We start from the raw sequence: 21,126 nt of genomic DNA, 5'->3' as shown, positions 1-21,126 counted from the left end.
TAATTATCTTCTAACATCTTTTAAATGTGTTCCCGATTCCAGTTAGTTTGTCATTTTATGTTTTTTTTTTTCTTCTGGTTCTACAATGTCTTTAAAAGCAAAACTGAGAGGACATAATTGTTCCTGTGATAGACTAATTTCTCCAGGATGTAGCCTACTCCTCTCCTTATGTCAGCTGGGAGAGACTCAAGCTCATGCAATCCTGCACAGGATAATTGGTATAGATGATCTATCGTTGGACGGTTAGATGGATGATTTTAATGGAGCGAGGCAACATGGGAGAAATATTATATTTTGAATGAGTCCCCAATGCTTTAGCTCCCAGTAACAAATTAAATCACTGTTCAGATCAAGATCAATCCTCAACTCTTTGTGGAAATCTACATCAAAGGGAAAGCACAGTCGGCATTTCATGCGATGTCAAGCTCAGTCTCTGATATGGCTAAACAGCCTTAAACAGGTACACACTGGATTTTTCATATACGCCATCTTCCCTGTGTTGTAGAAACAATTTTTTCACTCTTGCTTTCACATTTTTTAGCTTTTCCAGTTTTTAATAGATTAACTAACACAAAGTAATTACAGCTTTGCAGCCATCAAATACTTCAAATGCCACAGTCGAAAGAGGTATGTGATGGAAAGAGAGGACGTTTGATTCACTGCAAGGTGACAGGGAAGGGAAGCATGACGAGAGATTATCGTAGGTCTGTAGGATATTTATCATGTTACCCTGACACATTCAATTGCATAGGCTAACAAAAGCTCATCATTGTATTGATTACAAAACATCATCATAGCGTTTTGTCTACTTTAGTAGATGTCCAGTGGTATTCAGTGGCCAGTGGTACTGTTTTTTTGTTTGTTTGTTTGTTGGATTGTTATTTGTATTTCTTTGTCAGCTTTACTTTATAGTCTATGGACAAGTCAGTGATAAGGTTAAGAAAAACAAACAAACAAACAAAAAAAATCTGTTGATGTACAATACGTGTGGATAAAAGCCAACGTGTACATTTCAGGCCGTTTGTGGTGTTCTCTCTCCCACCTGTCTCTTGTATACTTCCATAGGACTAATGAGCCAAAACTGATTGAAGGTACTTTGATCATGTCAAAAGATCCCACTTGAATTGAACCTGAGTTTAAAATGCTGTCTTTTCCTGAACATAGCCAGGGAGATGGGCAATTACCTGAAAACGATTGCACACAACTGTTAAAGTCTTTTTGAATACATTGCGATTTCACAACCTAAAGGAAAGATGATAGCAGAATGTGATTGAGACTTTTTCCTTTGCCAGGAAGCTGTGCATGACTGTGCCCTCGCATAGAGCTAAATTGAACTGTAACGATATCTACCAAGCATGACTTTTATCATGCTGTCACACTTTTGAAGAAAAAAACTAAAGGTTTTCAGGTGAGTGGGAAAGCAGCAATTCAGCATGGTTCGTGTTACCTCATTATTTTGAATAGCCCATTATCATTGGGCTCTCAAACAATATCACAATAAGCAACCTGAGGTTAAATGGGTCACAGTCACAACAACAGACTCCTCATTTGGCGACATTTCATCAAAAGGAAACACAAGGACAGAGTTTGACTGAAACATATGGTAGCCATTAACTGGAAAAAAAGAAAAAAGTACACCCATTGTTGAAACAGCAGGGCTCATTGTGCCGGGCAGTTTCCGTATTGACATTGTATAGAGACTGTGTGCAGAACAGTGTTATCTTAATAGCAGTTTTGTGTCTATACAGGTAAACTTTGAAAGTTGAGTGCCCCTGAAGTCATGCAATTTGAAATTCCACCAAAAATTGAAGGTAAAATATGCCGATTATAAAACTTCAGAGGGACATCACTCAAGACCTCAGCATACTTCCTGAGACCCAGTATCAAAGACTTTGGCTTTTTATTTGACTTTGTGACACCTTCATTCCAAAAAAAAGGAGACGCAAAAAGAGGTGTTCTGAAAAGAACTTCCATCCATCCATTTTCTGAGCCGCTTCTCCTCACTAGGGTCGCGGGCGTGCTGGAGCCTATCCCAGCTGTCATCGGGTAGGAGGCGGGGTACACCCTGAACTGGTTGCCAGCCAATCGCAGGGCACATACAAACGAACAACCATTCGCACTCACACCTACGGGGCAAATTAGTTGTCAATTAACCTAGCATGCATGTTTTTGGGATGTGGGAGGAAACCGGAGTGCCCGGAGAAAACCCATGCAGGCACGGGGAGAACATGCAAACTCCACACAGGCGGGACTGGGGATTGAACCCGGATCCTCAGAACTGTGAGGCTGACGCTCTAACCAGTCGGTCACCGTGCCGCCCTGAAAAGAACTTGAAAGTAGAAATATCAAACCAACCATACGATAAGTCCTCGATAAAATTGAGGTAAAATTTCTTTAAATTCTGACAGAAGTTAGCTTGTTTTTCTTTTATGACTTAACAATTTTAAAATGCACCACATTAACAAACATTGCTTACAGTTATTAAAAGGTTTTATGACGATGATGAGTTTATGGGTTATTTCTGTCAGGATTCAGGTTGCAAGTTGGACCCAGATTCAAATAGGACAGGGAGGTGAGTTTGTGAATAAAGGTTTATTGCAGTTTGGAAGCGAACAAAGGAACTCCGAGAACTAAATCCGGCATTGGCAGAGTTCCAACAAGGACCAGTCTGGCAGGGTAGGAGTCCGTGTTGTCGGTGGGCCGCAAGAGGTGAGCACTGGTTTGCAGAGAGCAAGGGCAGATGCCAGACTGGGGTCAAAGAACAAGAATTAGGTAGAGGTAACTCACTAGGTCTTCAGGAAGCAAAAAGATAGGCAAGGTGGCTAGGCTACGAACTCGATGTAGAGCGTTGATAGTCTGGCGACGAGTTGGAGTCCCACAGCGTCTTAAGAGCAGTCAGGTGTAATTAGGATAACAAAGTGCAGCTGCTAGACTCGAACACGTCAACCCTGCAAAGCACTCATGACATACACACACACACACACACACACACACAGGCTGCACTCAGGGTGCTGAAACAGCAGCCATGACAATTTCCCTCCATCCATTCATTGTTTTATAGGTCATCTATCGCAATGTATTCAAAAAGACTAAAAGTTGTGTGCAATCTATCCCAGCTGAGTTTGGGCGGAAGTGGTCAGGAAACCGATTTACATTAGACCTTCGTGGTCCCACTGTGCTACCATCCAAGCTCAGTACCAAAGTAAAAGCACGTCTTATTTGTAACTTAATATTGAACAGGATTACGCTGCAGGTCATAATGATCTAGTAATATGCCTTTGTTTATTCTTTTTTCTTTGATGAAATTCATATTGCATACTGGAAATGTAATGGAAGTAACATTTTAGCAGAGCCAACTTTGACATACATTTAAAAAAATAATAATAATCCATAGATACCCTGAAATTGTAACTGGTGACCAATGTAGGGTGTACCCACCTCTATCCGAAGACAGATGGGGTAGGCTGCAGTTAGCCATGACCCTAATCAGGACAAACAGTGTTGTTGTTCAATTTTTTGAGTCATCTTTTTAAAAAAGGTAGAAGGGGAAAACACACAAATACATTTTAATTGTCCCTTGCTTCAGCAATTCACCCTCAAATTATTCATTATGGCTAGTGCACATACATACATTGAACCGTGTAAGTTAGTCATTGCATCTCTGAGTTACCAGTATATGTGCACTCTAAGCCCTCTGTCTGTGACTGAAATTCAAAGTCAGTTCAGTTTTTATGTTCAAGATGATAGTTTGTTGACATTTTCTTTCAAGGTTGGAATCAGGACAGGGAGAAAATGGAAATTGGGCCATTTTCTCCCGACTCCATCGTCCCAGAATCTGTGCCATTCATGCTGACTCATCCAGACTAACAGGGTTTCCAGGAATAGTTGCTCTGATTGTGCTCCTCTTTCTCATGATGAGGACATGCTCCCGCATCCATTTCCTCTACAACAGATGTGAATAATTCACCTGTCACCCCCATGGGTAAGGTGTAAAATAGTACAAACTATGAGGGCATTTGTTTCTTGAATGCACAGTGCCTGTATTGTACAGGCAATTGCACAAAGGTGGCATTAGGTGCACAGAATAGCTGGCTATGGAAAAGGTATGTCATGGTTCTTGGTTGGGTTATGGTAATCGGTACTCAGTTTCTCAGTTTCCCACAGGAACAGAATCTGTTTGCAGTGGTGGGTATCCGGCGGCTGGCCGTTTTTTTTTCCTTCTGTTTTTGTTTAGTTTTTGGGGGAGGAAATAAAGGTAAATGAACACTTACAGAATAACGTATAATAAATTATATCTGCTCAATATTGTATTGTTTATTTGCCACAAACAATGACTGACTAAACAGGTCATTTCTTTTACATAATTTTAACAGATAATGAAAAATGTTCAGATAAAAGCAAAGCAGAACAACAAGCATGTATGTGTTTACATGTACAGTATTTTGTGTATGCTGTTTTTTAATTTTTCATAAATTCTGTTCTTATATTAATGTAACAGCATCATAACTTTAATTTAATATCTTAACTTAATAAATGTGGGCATTTGATTAAGGGGAAAAACAATTAGTGTGATTTGAATATAAAACGTTTATTTGTTAACAAATGAGCAGAATCTGATTTTTAGCAATGATGTAATTGTTTTCAAAGCATGTAGTACTGTAACATAAAATTACAACTAAATACATTTGGTGGAACTTTTTCTAAATTCTTTTAATGAAGAACTCAACCTGTGGGAAATTACGGTATGGGTCCCGTGGCAGTACGAAGTGAAGTGGGGCACCTGACACTCTTTATTAATGGTGAGACATGAGACTAAACAGTTAGGGTTAGGGTCCTTATTTGTACACATCTGTATAGTTGTGAACAAAGGCTTTAACTGAGTTAAGTTCTGCGTGGGGGGGGCTGGGGACTCGGCGCTGCAGCTGGTTCGCATTTCTATTATAGTCGGCGTTATAGTCGGCGTAATCCTAAACTCAGAAGATCCTGACAACTGTACTTAGGGTTTTCCCAGCATGGAGTGGCGTTTCCGGGCGAAAATACACACAGATAAAAACAAAAAAAGGATCGAGTGTGCTGTGACGAGGCACCATTTCGCCAGCTGGACCAGCGTCTGGCATGGGTTAGGATGGATAATGTCTGAATGGTGAATGCCTCTGATGCCAGATGGTCGAGTCTCAAAATTAAATGTCGATGCTTTTGATACTTCAGGTATTTGAGGGACTGTATTACCACATTGGTGGTATCGCTCGTTAGCAGACACACAATCTCAGCGCAGCAAAAGCCAAAAATCTGTTTGCGATGGCCTGCCACAAATAAATGCATATGTGGGGAAACCCTGCAACTTGAGCAAAACCTGTTCAGCTTTTCTACAGTTCAGTTGATCATTTTATGGATTAAACCTTTCCATAAAACATTTTGACACTTTTCTGGACAATATCTTTGCCTATCATAGTATTTATTGTTATTTTACAAAGCAATTTACATGACGTGCCAGAGGCATATACTTCGCTAATCTATCTTGTTTTTCTAGTACTATTTAATGAAGCTGTCAGTTGAGAGGACCTGCAAAGGGTCTGTTTTTTCTTAAAATACAGACTATAATGCATTCATTGCCGAGTTCATTTACTCCATATGGCGGGGCTTCCCTCTTGTCTATTGTCCAGCTGTAATATTGGAGGCAATTATTAGTTATTTGCAGAGAAAAAACACATAACATTACACTGCAAATAAACAGTAGGGGCTTTTCCACCAAACAGCCCGGTAACTTTGAGTTCCTTGTAGCAGGAGTTCCTGGTAGCAAAAGGTTCCTGTGGCCCATGAGTTTTGTGTTTCCATCGCACTAATTAGTTCAGGGTAGCTTAAGCAAATGAGGCTGATTTAGTTTAGTACTGACACCTACTGGATCGAAAAAAATGCTGGTATTTCAAGCTTTTAATGTCTTATTTTATATCTTAATCTATATTTCAAATATTTTTGATACCTTTAAAATCTAATCCTTTATCCAGGTGAGGCAATTGAGAACTGATCCTCATTTGCAATGCCAACCTGGCTGCCAGATCCCAAAAAATACATGGTAGGTTAATTGAAGACTCTAAATTGGTGTGAGTGTGAATGGTTGTTTATTTATATGTGCCCTGCGATTGGCTGGTGACCAGTTCAGGGTGTACCTGCCTCTCACCCAGAGTCAGCTAGGATAGGCTCCAGCACGCCTGCAACCCTTGAGAGGATCAGCGGTACGGAAGATAAATGTGTCAGCATGAAAAACAAAAACGGTGTTTGGAAGTTTTGCTTTTCAATGTATTTGAATCCTGTGATTGGCTGGCAACCAGTTCAGGGTGTAACCCGCCTCCTCCCCGATGATAGCTGGGATAGGCTCCAGCACGCCCGCGACCCGAGTGAGGAGAAGCGGCTCAGAAAATGGATGGATGGTTGGATGGATGAATGTACTTGAATCCTCTTATTTCGAGCCTTGCGTAACGCCGCATCCAGTCATGTGAATGAAATAATAAACGCTTCCGAGGTCTGTCAACCAATCAGCATTCATCAGCACAGCCCTCAAAGACTTCCTGGTCACTCTCGGAAGACACTACCCGCCAGGAGGAATGAAATAATCCAGGGGGAACCTTCCGTACCCTGGTAGTTTTATTCGGTGTAGACACAGGGGGAACTCAAGCTACCAGAGTAGCTATCGTAATTTCTCGTGTATAATGCACATTTTTTACCCCCAAATAATTGTTTAAAGTCAATAGTTCGCATTATTCATAGTTATAGGGGAAAATGGAAAAAAACGCACATTTTATAAATGTGTGCCACCATCGAGAAGTTCTGAAAAAGCTGTACACTTTCATTCCAAAATGCCACCGCCACCTAGAGTTTATGAGAAGGGGTAGCCTGCACTTTCGTTCCAATATGACAGGGGTACATATGACTGCATATATGTACAGTTGTGCTCATAAGTTTGCAGAATTTGTGAAATATTAATATAGTTGTTTTGTCAAGCCGTTCACCTTTGGCAATTGATTTGGAACTAGGAAGCACACTAATTTCTCACGGCTCATGAAAGTGACTCGCCTATGATGAGTACTGTATGTCAACAATGTCACCATGACCAAGCACATCAGTGTGGTAAATTTGGATAAGGCCGCTTATTTGTGTCCCCCATAGTGTTACGGCCTTTTCCGAGATCAGACGAGATTGGTCGTTCTTATAGCAGTGTGGCGGCGAGCCTTGACTTCGCACAGCTCAGTGCACAGGCGACCAGCCCATTCATTGTGTGAGGTCAGCGCCTACTGCATGGTAGGCATGCCCTAATTTTGAAAAACATTTTCCTTTACTATGTTTTTTGGTTGGATCAGCACATGGAGACAGGGAGTTGTCTTCATGCCAATTATACACAGACTGTCTGTAGAAAAGGCCCTAAAGTCATTCATTGTGAGGGAAAATATGATCATTTCTATTACGTAGGTGCCTAAAGTACTATTACGTTTGTGCTCATTTGTTTATTTGTTATTCGAGCAGGCCAATTCATGTGGATTGTGGATAGGCAGTCGTGTTGGGGTGGCCAGAAGCAAAGCGTGTGTACCGGAATAAAAATTTCGTTCAGCTGTGTGCATCAATGATAAAATGAGTAATGACACACAAGTGCCATTACTTTTTGCACCAGAATGCGACATTAGACTCTTTTGTGTGATGTTTATTATTCAAAGTTAGTCGTATTGATAGCTCAGTATAGCTTTTGCTACCAGAAGTGGTATGCTTTTTCTTTCAGAAAAAGAGAATTATACAGGAGGTGGTATAAAAAAGGTTGAAAGTTGCCAATTTTACAGCATTTTGATTTCATTTGCAAGTGTACTCATTTGATTATTATTATTATTTATGCTATGTTTGCGTTTTCTTACCAATCTGTATTTAGTTATTCTTTCTCACACTGGAAGTGTGAAGCTCCAATATATAGTTGTGTCTTTATTGTGTATTGATTGTATTGTATTGTTTATATTCAAAATGAAAATTGCTCTTATCCCCCTCCTGATATTTTTGTTTTGGATTCTTGTAGGGCTGCAACTAACTATTATTTTAATAATCAATTAATCTGTCAATTATTTTTTTCAATTAGTCAATTAATTGGATTCAACAAACGTTTTTGTATTTCCATCCCTTTATTCAAAAATAGGACATTATTTCAAATTGGCAGTGTAGAAAAGTGCACAAAGTGGTTGCTGCGTAAACATCCCATAGCGCTTAAAGCAATAAATCATTATTAACATTTTGTTAGATCTATCTTACCCAACATTATAATAGACACAAAAGGAATGAAGACGCTGGTTTCTTTTTCTCATGAGGAGGGCATATGGGAGATTGTTCAGATCACAGTCTCTCAACACGCTCTAAACAATCCCCCCCCCCCTCGCTCCTGCTTTTATTTGAAATAGGAGGGATTTACAAATCATAATGTTCTAAGCAATAAGACACAACACAAAATATTTGATAATAAGAGGGTTTTTCCCAGACATAGTAGTCTAAATAATAAGACACAACACATAATATTGAACCAACACCTGTCACGACCCGACCACATCCGATCACGTCCTTGGTCCAGGCGCCCTTCCATCGGATGATGCTGAGTCTTCTTTTTGAAGGCGAGACATCTAAAATTGTCCATTATACTAATGCAAGCTAAGCAAATAAATGATAACTTCTACAATTTATCTAACACATTTCAAAAAGAAAAAAAAAATGTTGTGGTCAAATAGCTTTACAATAGGCCATAGACTAACCACACAAAAACATACAAATGTTTGATATACAATATCTGCTTAAATATATTGTTATTGTCATCATCTGTCATGACACTGTCTGTCTCCTTAGTGCCAAATGCCACATCAAGATTTGTATGATTGCATGTAACCTCTCACCATAATCTAAAAACAAAACACACATTTTCACTCTTGATTTGATTGATTTGATTCAGATTGAAGAAGTAAAAAACTATTTCAAACTGTACCTTTTATCATGCTAATCATTTGCTGAATTCAAGGAGTCAAGTCCAGATAACTCTTCCTTTACCAAATGTTTAAGGAAGTCTGAATTTGATACACTACAGGAACATTATGTATAAATACTGTATATAAATAAATTTTAAAAAACATAATCATGAATAAATAAACAGTGATTTCATACTTTAACTATGAAAAACATACACATATTTTGTTAATATACTCACATTAAAGTGAATAAACAGATGAGCGCTGCTACCCTGCGACTGAGAAAAAGAAAACTCCTCTAAGGTAGTTATGTGAAGTTCGTTTGGCTGGCATGAAAATAAATATGTATTCATCCATCCATCCATTTTCTGAGCCGCTTATCCTCACTAGGGTCGCGGGAGTGCTGGAGCCTATCCCAGCTATCATCGGGCAGGAGGCGGGGTACACCCTGAACTGGTTTCCAGCCAATCGCAGGGAACACATAAACAAACAACCATTCACGCTCACATTCACACCTAGGGGCAATTTAGAGACTTCAATTAACCTACCATGCATGTTTTTGGGATGTGGGAGGAAACCGGAGTACCCGGAGAAAACCCATGCAGGCACGGGGAGAACATGCAAACTCCACACAGGCGGGGCCAGGGATTGAACCCCGGTCCTCAGAACTGTGAGGCAGGCGCTCAAACCAGTCGCCCACTGTGCCGCTAAATATGTATTTTTGATTTTTTTTTAAATTAGCACTTCCATTGACTTGGAAAATAGGCAGCCATTGTCTGTCCAGTCTGCCTCTGCGTGCATCGAAAGTGTCAAGACTTGATTGTGATTTGTTAATAATCCAATCTTTAACCAGCAGTACTGACAGCATCGAAATTCAGCATATTGATTGGTTTAGAGATGCAAATATGTCACGCCCATGACGCGGCAGCCTCTCGGACCACTGCTGTGTGCAACTGTCGTCATAATGGCGCAACGCAGCAGGTAACCGACACCATAATCACGTGACACAACGAATCAATAATAAAAGTCGTTGCCAACACTTTTAATTATCGATTAATCGTTGCAGCCCTAAATTCTTAACTGCGCCCAAGTTTTTTTTTTTTTTATGAGCCAGGGAATGCTTTGTATATGTCAAAAGATATTTATCAGGTAATACATTTCATTAATTTAACTTTTAAAAAGTGCATGTTTCTTTTGGGTCTTTATGTTGGTCTACAATTTTCCTAAAATGATGCAATCGTGCAATTGTGGGGTGAAAAAAACTTCCACCAGCTATGATGAATAAGCTCTAGAATTGATGTGAACAATGTGCTTTATGAATTGAATCTTGAACAAAGATGTGAAAATACACCATTGTATGCTGTCTGGCGCATGTCTCCGCAAGGGAACGTGTGTGTCATTCACAGCGTTCCCGGTTGGATAATTAGAAGGTGACAGTCCCATTAAAGACAGCCCAGTAGTACAAAGGCTGTGTGCTGTTGTGGCATGCACAAAGCTCAACCTCTCACTAAATATCTGTCAACCACTCTGACCCCACTGGCAGCTCACTCTGAACCACTGTGACTCCCTTCTAGACTCTCATTGGCAGCTCGAGTAACTCCCCGATCCAAACACGACCCTCCTTTCAATCCCGGCCTTTAACTGATTGGTTGGACTGAGCCCACCTTGGGCATGCCAGAAGTGCTTTCAATTGGCCTCAGGTTGCTGCTGATTGGTCAGGCTCTCAAGGCCCTGTGGGCGCACATGGCAGCATATTGGATTGAAGGATGCAAGTTGATGAAAAAACTGTAGGTGGAATTGAAGGTGCAAGAAGAGCAGAAAGCTCCTCAGCACCACAAACCCATCCCTTCTCTCCATTTTATTCTCTTTCAGTAAGACTTCCTGAAGTCAGCCAAGGCTTTTTGCTTTGTGCATGGAAGACCCAAGATGTACATTAGTTTACTTTTTATCCCTGTATTGTGACTCCATGTGTAGAATAGTGCAATGGAGCCGTTTAAACTCAGACTTTACAGCCTGTTTTGTATAAGTAAGACAAGACTGTGGACCTCTGCATCCTCCATTTCCGTCACATTATACACAGAATGTCTCTGCCACTTATAAAGGAAGCTAATAGATATATTTTCTTCATTCTCCCACACTGTGATTCAGGGGAATTAATGCCATTCTTAATGCAGAGAGACTGCTGGTACGTTTCAACAGGATTCTCACTTCCTGCAGAGCCCCTCTAAATTGCCTGGCTAATGCCATAATTGGGTTTGTTCGTCACTTCTTAACTCCCATTAATATTTGTTCTCCCTGTAATTGCTTCTTTTTTTGAAGCCCAGTCCTACATTTCATTCCGTCGTCTGGATAATGGTCTGAGGTGGAGGCGGTGACGCGCATGCATGAGCACAAGGGCATGCTTGAGAGAGCATCTCATTTATTTTTTAAAGCTACAAAATGTAAAAATTGTGGAACTGTTCTGTCCTCAGGGTAACTAATCAAAAACAAAAAAAGACAATGGAGCTGATAAAATTCTCATCAATGGAGCATTTAAAGAGTGAAGGGTTTAAAGCCAAAATTGAAGTGACTGTCAACTATAGAGTATATGAACCACATAAAAATCTTTTCATTGTCATGTTACACCAAAACAATGCCAGCATTCTACAGTATGACATTTAACTTCAGTACATTGATGGGTTGTAACGACACAAGAAGCCCCCCCAAAAAAGTTTACAAATAATGATGATCTTTATAGACTTTGCCTTCACCTTTTTCACAAAATCAAACACTAACTCATTGTTTCGATAGCTACAAATTGAAGGTAAATTCAGTGGCTTTTTATAAACAGTCTTACAGTCTGCGGTCTACTTCCAGATGATCTTAATTTGTGTCTATTCAACATCTGGACGTAATAATGTTTTTTTGTTTTGTTTGTTTTTTAAATATGATCTGCTTAACACTACTAGTGACTTTGCAACTAAACAGAAACTTGTCACAACAAGTGGAGCAATACATGCCAACTGAGTGAATCTCAGATTTTTTTTCTTGAATCTCAGGCTTTCAGTAATTTCCAAACAGGTGTCATAATAACTACTCTTTATTAGCAATGTGACGCCATGGTTGTCAACTGGTTAGCACATCCGTCTCACAGTTCAGAGATCGTGGGTTAAAATCCAGACTCTGCCTTTGCATGTGTGGAGTTTGCCTGTTCTCCCCGTGCCTGTGTGGGTTTTCTCCCACATTCCAAAAATGTTTGTGTGAACGGTTGTTTGTTTATTTGTGCTCTGCAATTGGCTGATGATCAGTTCAGGGTGCCTGTCTGTCGGGACAGACCCAAGTGAGGATAAGCGGGACAGAAAATGGATGGATACTAGCAATGCTTTATGCTTCACATTACTACATTACAAAGCGAAAATAACTGTAATTTTATTACTTTTGTAGCCCTTTAGTCCCAACACTGAAAACCCTAACCCATCTATGCAAATGAACTAAAGCTTTGAAATAATAATAATAATAATAATAAATCATATCCTATTTCATTTGTAACCCAATCCAATCACTATCACAAACCCGAGCAGTATATACGAATCAATACAATTTCGTCAGACGGAAAGTTTTGAAACAAAGAAAAGCTGAACAACAGTGTCAGTACGAGTGTACACAAACCTTCCTTAGTTGGCAACTCATTTATATTGACAGAAATCCAATGGAGAAATGGTAGGAAAGTGGGGGGAGAGATTGGGACAAATTAAAGTGGCAACACACACAGACGGAAGAGAAAAACATATCCAACTAGAAGGTGCAATTCCTAGAGAAATTGCGTGTGAATGCTGCAATGCTGATTGAAATCATGCGCTTGAATGAGCTGAACACGTAGAAGTTGGAACGGTGGGTATCGCTTGAGAAATAAGGAAACTGTAGCTAAAAATGTAGAATTTGTCTATTTGTGGCTAAAATGCCACATGTAGTAAGTGGAATGATGTGAATTGGTGAAGAAATGTGGAAGCAGGGGGGAAGAAGGCAGAATAGAGTAGAATGAGGGAGAATGTGGATGTTTTAACATAATAAAATGTGGGTGAAAAATGTGGAATATGGAGAATACGGGAATGTGTGTTGAAGAAGTTCTGAATGAGCTGGATGTTTTAAAAGTAAAAGAGAATGATGTGTAAGTATTTTGTTGACAGTGTCATTGGGAATGAATGGGAATTATAAAATGTAAAATGTGGAATTGTGGATAATGTGAAAATGTTGCAGTTCAGATGAGTAAAAGCACGCGTCGCGTGAATTTTTCGAACATGTCGAAGTTGGAACGGAGTGAATCGGATGTAAAATGGCGAAGGAGAAGCGCATCAAAAAATGGGTGGAATAATACAAATAAAAATAATAAAAATAAAGATAACAATAAGGGTAGAATAACATCTGTGTGAATGCTTGAGCAGGAGGCCAAAACGTGTCATATCTCAGTGCTGAATGGAGCTTTATTCATTTTCCATTCTTTCCCCGATCCATAATGTACTGCTCTTCATGAGTATCAGGAAAGAGCGTGCGGCATGTTGGCTATCAAAGGATCATCTGAGCGATATTAAAGCGAAGCTCTTCGCAGCTTTTCTCTTACAAACCTCCCGTGAGACTGTTTTTGACGCAAGCCACACCATTCCCCTTTAATAACACCACTAAACACCTCCCCAGACTCTCTTTATAGCCGGGGTACAGTATGTAATGCTTGTCACTGTATAATTCTGCAGCACGTTTGAAGACTCTCAATTTGGTCAACCAACATTTTCATCAACCGCTTTACTGTTTTCGCCTATGGAATATTGGTCTGTTTAAGTGGATGGCCGACCAGACTGGAATGCTTGTTACCAATCAAAAGGAGAGTGCATCATCTGGGATGAGTGGCGTAGCAGCAGGCATCGGAGCAATGCAAAACTCAAATTTCGCAGGGAAAGCATTTAGTGTGGCCATTTCTGTCGTGCTCATCACAGACTAAGCAGTTATAACAGCAGGGAGAGAAGAGAAACTATCAAACTGATTTTCAAGGATGTAGTTTTCCGATGCACAGATGCTTTTGATAATGCTACTTAACACAGAAATCCTAACGTGAACAGGAGAGATTTGATCTATTTATTTTAATTTTCGTATCTGATTATCATGGTGGAGGAATGTTTTGACTTTAAAAGTCGGGCAGTGCAGCACAGCAAACCTTTTCACTATTTGTTCTGATATCCTAGATATCAGGCCTTATTTCTCCACTCGTTGGCATCTGCGCCTTACGAGTATCGCTGGTGATGTCAAAATTGTACTAGTTGTACTGGTAGGCTTTGTTTTTCTGTAGAACTAGTCAGTGACTAAAAAGTGAAACAAGAAATATGCTCTCTTGTCACACTAGTTGCTGCTATAATTTTGAATTCAGTCATTCAGAATTAATGTTCATCAATACTCTTAGTTAATTCTGCCCAGGGTTCTATTATAGTTTGCTATATGCAGTGTTATCTATGGTGGCTTGATAAAACACATGAAGTGTGAAAGGTGGTCATTAGAATGGTTCAGTCACAGCACATCTTCTCACTACGACAATCACAATTACGGGTAGTTATACAATATTTAACATTCAAACATTTTTTTTTTTGCCACCAACTCGATTTTTGTAACACAGTCAAAGGCCTATGTTTTGCCACATAGTATTTTCTAATTGAGTTAACCGCTGCTACATAGGAGATTTTAAAGCTTTTTCAAGAAGCCAAACATATGTTGTAGAAGCCTCAAGCTGATGTACGATAGCCACACAATTAGAATGGACCGCCTATTTGCAGGGGATAGGTACCGGGCTAAATCGCAAATTGCAAAAATCTGCAGATAAATGATGCCCATTATAATTGCATTGACAAAAAAAATGAAGAATTTTTTTTTTTAGCCCCCCCAAAATCTTCAATAAGCGGGGCTATCCACCGATAAGCATTTTCTGGGTTCGTCACATTAAAAAAATAAAATTAAAAAATAAAATAGGTGAATCCACGGGTGCCGGACCGCGACTAGGCAAGGGTCCACCGTATATCAGTACTTAATTATGGAAAAACTAATCGATACACGGCTGTAATGAACGTAGACTAGCATACTAAGTGTCATAAAACAAGACCTGTTGCGTGACTTGTTTTCCAATGCTATTTCGTCCCAAATGCTACAGCAGTTATAAAAGAGTTCAACCAACTCAAATGCAAAATAAACAATTTGATCCTCATGCAGGTTGCTCTCAAGTACTTTCGTTGCTGTGTTCATGGTTCCTTTATTCCCTGTTGCGGCCTTTTCCTTTGAAACCTGTTGGGGGAGTTTCATGCACCCTGATGGGAAACTGAATGACTCTGCTTGTGAAGAGCTTTGAAATGAAGGACTACACCACATGCCTGAACCATTATGTGGACATAGGGCATAAAATATCCTACCAAAGAGTGTAAAACAACAGTTCCGCGTAATTAATGGAACACCATTAGCCCATGGCTGACAGTAGACCATAATACTGTAACACATTGGGTGCCTGCCGCACATTGTCCTTCAAAGACCTTATGGCTGAATGTTTTGCTCTCTGGAAGCATTATACTATTAAGAAAAAAAACAGCTTAATGCTTGTCCTGTGTAGATGATTTTGCATTGTGAGTTGGCGTGCTTTCAGCATAGTGTGAAAAGCAAAATTTAGTTTGCTGGAATTTAATGTGAACTTTTTCTACTGTTGTCATTACACAGGGTCGGATCAATCAAAGGAGATTTGGACAAACTGAACATTCGTATTAGACTAATTAGGCAGCAGTTTGCTATGCTCAATGAATATCCCTCTGTTTGCACACCGTGCGTCACCCCCAGCAGCTTTACAGAACAATAATTCTTCATCTAATCTTCCCGAACTCCTTACTCCTCTCTCCTTCCATCCATTGCCGTTTTTCTTCTCACGCTGATAGCTTGTCCCAGAGGATCCCAGTAGTTGTCAGTAATCAAGGAAATCACTCTCAAAGAGCTACAAATAGGTCACTTATCTGATGTCTGGTCTGATCTGAGGGAGAGAGACATCAAGTTAAAGTCCCTTACATCTGCCTTTCTCTGCTATTTTTAGTGTGATTAGTAGCCAGTCACTCCACCGGGAGATACTCGAATAAGAAAGAGAAGTCGAGATAGATGATAGTGATAGACTGAAAGAAAGGCAGCACTAGGGGAGGATGAAAAAAATCCAAGCTTTTGTCATTAGCATTCCATTCAAATGGTTCAATTGGCGAGATGTCACTCATGGGATTCCCAGGACTCAGAGAAGTCATGCTTCTTCATTTATTCCATTTATTCATATAAAGTCTCCCTATTAAGATACACCAGCAAATGTGACATGTGATCTCAGGTGACTGCAATGTGGAATGTTAAGCAGGCTTGGCAGCAGAGGTCACATGGCATGTCAGGAATATTACATCAACATGCCAACTATGCAGGGGCTCCATTACAATTTCAGCAACATGCAATGACAAGCAACTGTGTGCACAATCAGAAAAAAAAAGAATTTTGAATTATTGAACTCAACTTGAGCTTCCCTCAGTTTGGTGAACACGACTCTGCCAAACACGTCACACTCTAAGCTACATTTTATACACACAGGAGAAATAGAGTAGATTCAATGCAGTGACTGGACTGTTAGGCCTTAACCTGTTTTTCCCCATGACTCTGGAAGAAAATGTTTTGTTGGAATTCAAACGAATAAAATGTATTCACTAATGAAGCTGATTTTATTGACAGATAGATGGTGGGCATCGTGAAAAACTAATTTAATCTGTAGAACAAAACCATACAGAGATTACATACAGGTATGTATATGCCTAGTAGAAGCGACTGAGTGATATGATTGATATACATATTGTACTTCACATAAAACCTGGCCAACTAGGAGGGAAAACTGCAACCTGTGAAAGGTTTGCAGCAAAGTTCTGCTCTGTGGGTGTGGGAAGACAACTGTGGAAATTAAAAGAGAGAGTATCATGTTCAAACGGAGAGATGTTTTATGCAGAAGCCGCCGTCAAAGCTGAACGGATGAAGTCATTTCATTTTCATGCATGATCTGCAGCCTCACAGACCGGGGAAATTGCATTGGAGAGGAAGAGAAAGATTCAGAGAAAAGATGATTCAAACTTTCCCTTTTCTCCATTTGAATCTGTGATTATTCCCTCTGAATTGTCACCGAAATAATGGGTCAGACTCATTTAAACCATCAAAAACAAACAAACAAACAAAACATTGCAGATTGGAGAAAATATGATACTATTCGTAGAGCAAAATGTTTTACCAGTTAAATGTGGTGGTTGCAGTGGTATCAGTGGTGCAGTGGTTCAGTCTACAGTCGAAGGTTCTGACTTTCTTGACTGGAAATGACGGTCGAAATTGTTGTAGAACTGTTGAGGTCCACTTGAGCAAGGCACCAAAAACCCCAAACTCAGTTTGGAGAGGCAACACAGTTGCAGTGCCCATTCACTCTAACATCCCTTTGCCTTCATGTAGCAAAAAAACATTCAGCAGGTTGAAAAGTGGAATTAACCAGGGCAGTGGGTCAAATGTAGTATCAATCAAAAATCGAAAAAGGTTATGACATCGGGTCTTCATAGGTAAAAGAAAGTGAAGTGTTATCCCTATTTTCTTCTTAATGCATGTAAAACAAAAACTAAAATCCTGGAGATGAACAACAAATTACGACCTGATCTGACAATAATGGGAACCATAAGCTCCTTTGCAGAGGTAACAGACTACAATGTCATCTTTAACTTGTGTCTGAGGTAACAAACTGGTAAACAATAATGAATATTTCCATGGGCTGTGGCCTGTCTGATAGGTCAATTGTATTCAAAACAAATTAAGTTCTGCGCACTTTTAGTTGACCAAATTCTCTTAAACGAAGAGCCTTAAATTACCATGAAAGAAAGTAGCTGTCACCGTCAGCCATGGACACAGCTCTCTTCACATTTACTGTGTTCACTGTTCAATGCACTTTATTCAGGGGATTCGGTGAAAAGGGAAGCGGAGGTGAGCATGTTCCATCAGTAAATGTAACCTAGCAATCCAAATCTGGTCACAATAATGATGGTGACTCAGATGTCTTTTCGGAATGTAATACCAATTAATGCCAGAAAAAGAACCGCGACAAATCCATCTTCTTTTGTCAGCAAGGTACAAAGCAAAAGTATTGATACTTTCTATTTTTGCCGACAATACTAAATACTGGATATTGAAATATGTTCAATGGTAAATCTCTCACTCTGCAGTATGTGTAAATGACACCCAAGGTGCACAGTGAGATTTTACACTTCAGTCAAAGATTGTTGTTCTTGGCAATTATCAGTTTTACATTACCCTGGCAGGAAGCCATCCTTCTGTACCATCATAGCTGAAATAAGTCACTTTTACGCCTCAAATTATCAAAGACGTTTTCACATTCAGTCAGAATGCAACACTTTCTAACAATGTGACCTTCACGCAATAGACTTGAAATCATTATTTTCAGTTACACTTTTGGGGGGGGGGGGGGGGGGGAATACACTGCATTGGATAATTGTAAATACAGTATTCAGGACCTTTCTATGGGTATTTTTCTTTTTAATTTGGTGGCGCCTGTTTTCAAACTGATGATCACATCCAGGTATTGCTGATAACATAAAGCAATAGAACCACAATTATCTAGAAACTTGTTAGTTTGTACTTGAGTGCATTCTGACGGTTTTGTCCTGAAGACTTTGTACCCACATGATTACTAATTTGAACATAAAGTATCTGCTGTTAAAGTGTGCATACATTTTAGAGACAGCCTGTATTAATCGGGGCCCATAACTCGTGTATGGTTCACATAGCTGACTGGCCGTGCACCTTGAGGGAGATCAAAGCCCACTCAGTTCAGGGTGTAACCCACCTTTCTCTGTAATAATAATAATTCAAGTGGGTTCTAATCGAGTTCCCCCAATACCCTGAAGCCCTGTTTTGAAGCCAGAGTCATACTGAATAGTAGTGCAACCTGGAGGACTGTAGCTCAACTTTTCATAGGCTGTAGCTGACGTCATGTTGTTCTTCCCAGATGGGCAATTCTTTGAGACAACCAGGTAGTGCTGCCACTCCATTTTGCCACAACTACTTTTTTATGATTTTGATTTAAGCCCCGACATGGGGTGCATTATATCACACAGAGGCAGAGAAGCAGAGCACACACAAGCCGGTGAAGAGAGATGTCAGTTATGTAGTGCACAAACCTGAGCTGAGTTCAGCTAGGTTCAGTACCTTGCTCAAGATCCCCTCGACAGTAGTCAGGATGCAGACCAGCATCTTTACGACAACTCGATGCAATTACCTTTTGTCCGCAGCAGGGTTTGAACCGTGGCCTTCTCGTCCCAGAGAAGTCTTTTTGGAATGCAACCGTCCCGTCAAGACCATCTCTACTTTTTTTCAATATACAGTACTTTATGAAGTTCTTCTATGATGATACAACAGCCCAGTGGTCATGACTTGGAATCAACATATTTCAAATAAATAAAATGTTCTCATTTGATTTCCCTCTCTGTCTCTCCCCTCAGATTCGCTCAGACCAGGACAAAGATGTTGGCATCCGCTACAGCATCACTGGGGCAGGTGCTGATCAGCCCCCTAGTGGCATATACAACATAGACCCCATCAGCGGCAACATGTTTGTCACCCAACCCCTGGACAGAGAGGAGAGAGCCTCCTTCCATGTAAGGCAATAAATAAAGAATTGTGTTTCTTTTCTGCCAGATTGACTTCTCCAATCAAGCTGGTCTATTTAGCTCCCAATTGTCACCAATTGAAATGTCGTCCCCCATTTCCTCTTCTTCTGTCTACATTTCATTTCACCATTGATGTCCCTGCATGCCAAAACCAAAACACAAGTCGGAGCACGTTCACAGGACTTTGTGTTCCATCCCTCCATCCTCTCAGGGCTCTGATTGATGCCCAAGCCAGCAATGAAAGCCAGAATTCTGTGACAATACACACTTCAGCTGTCATTTAGACTGCACAGGATGACGCGAACAGAGAAAGGTGGAGAAGCACTCAAAAGTTTGCTCCTACGATCAGAGACTATGCACACGCTTGTGTGTGTGCCCTTATAAGCAGTACTATGATTGATGTGCTGTGTGTTTGCTAATGGCATAAGCAGGTCGACGTCCCTCTACCCGCTTATTGTCCCCTGGTTCTTTGTATTTCTCCCTTTCACCTTTGTGGACAGCTGCTCTGTTGAACCAAGACACCCTGACACAATGCTGCAAGCACACCTTGAGCACTCCCCCCTATGCCAGTGACAGCTGTACAGTAAACCTGCATGCAACCTACTGGGTTCCTCATTACATGCACCCATGAGATGCTGAAGGATTGAGCTTCCCCTCTGGAACCCGGTGTAAACAGCTTTGTGCATGTGTGAATTTGATATGCAGACCACATGAGAGCTCCTTTAACATTAGGTCATTGGTTAATATACGGTACACACGTTACAGGTTTCAGTTTGTATGGCCAAAGAGTGTGACAAGGTGCGCTCGAGAATCAGTCCTGCGATGCCTGCGTGTCTGTCAGCATGATAGATGGCCGTGCTGCTGATGGAACTAATTCAAATGCATACGCCTGTCTCAGAGGAGAGATGGAATAAAGGAGAGTTGATCACTTCAGCGTCTCTGTCAACACACACACACACATATACACATTATAGACATCAGTGTGCACATACAGTACATGTCGTATGAACAAACAAATCTTCAGAGGACTGTCTTCGTGATTGAAGTGTCTTGTACTTTCAAGGGTGTTTTCCATTTTCTTTCAGATGAGTACCTTGTTACCTTATCTGCTTTGGAAGTGTGAATAAACATTATTGTGTGTTCATTGACTGCACACAACTCGTGAATTGGGATCAATGACACAGCCAGATTATTAATCCCTGGGAAGGAAGAGTCACACAATATGCACACGATTCTTATATGACACTGTCTGTTCAGAAGAGAGTGTTTTAGTTTGAGAACTCTTCAAGTTGAATGGGGCGCCTAATTAGACTTGTGTGGACACATGCTGCTTGCCATGTGATGAATGATTTAGGGTTAGAGAATGTTGCAAGCGATTGGCCCAAGGGAAATTTATCCCATCTCTCTTTTTTATTTCA

General features: G+C 40.3%; 1 protein-coding gene across 4 annotated transcripts in view; it reads left to right on the top strand.

Annotated features, from left to right (window-relative positions):
- The window catches only part of cdh4 (cadherin 4, type 1, R-cadherin (retinal)), a 224,228-nt gene that overhangs the window by 153,708 nt on the left and 49,394 nt on the right, over window positions 1-21,126 (top strand). For all 4 annotated transcript variants that reach the window (XM_061785211.1, XM_061785212.1, XM_061785213.1 and 1 more), the window contains one exon: window positions 19,541-19,696. In XM_061785211.1, the coding sequence (XP_061641195.1) occupies window positions 19,541-19,696 (156 nt within the window). The remainder of the gene's footprint in view (window positions 1-19,540; window positions 19,697-21,126) is intronic.

This window comes from Phyllopteryx taeniolatus, chromosome 9, assembly GCF_024500385.1.
Source record: "Phyllopteryx taeniolatus isolate TA_2022b chromosome 9, UOR_Ptae_1.2, whole genome shotgun sequence".
Taxonomy (NCBI): domain Eukaryota; kingdom Metazoa; phylum Chordata; class Actinopteri; order Syngnathiformes; family Syngnathidae; genus Phyllopteryx; species Phyllopteryx taeniolatus.
Note: the sequence above shows the minus strand (reverse complement) of the source record. Positions and strands in the feature narration are given on the sequence as shown.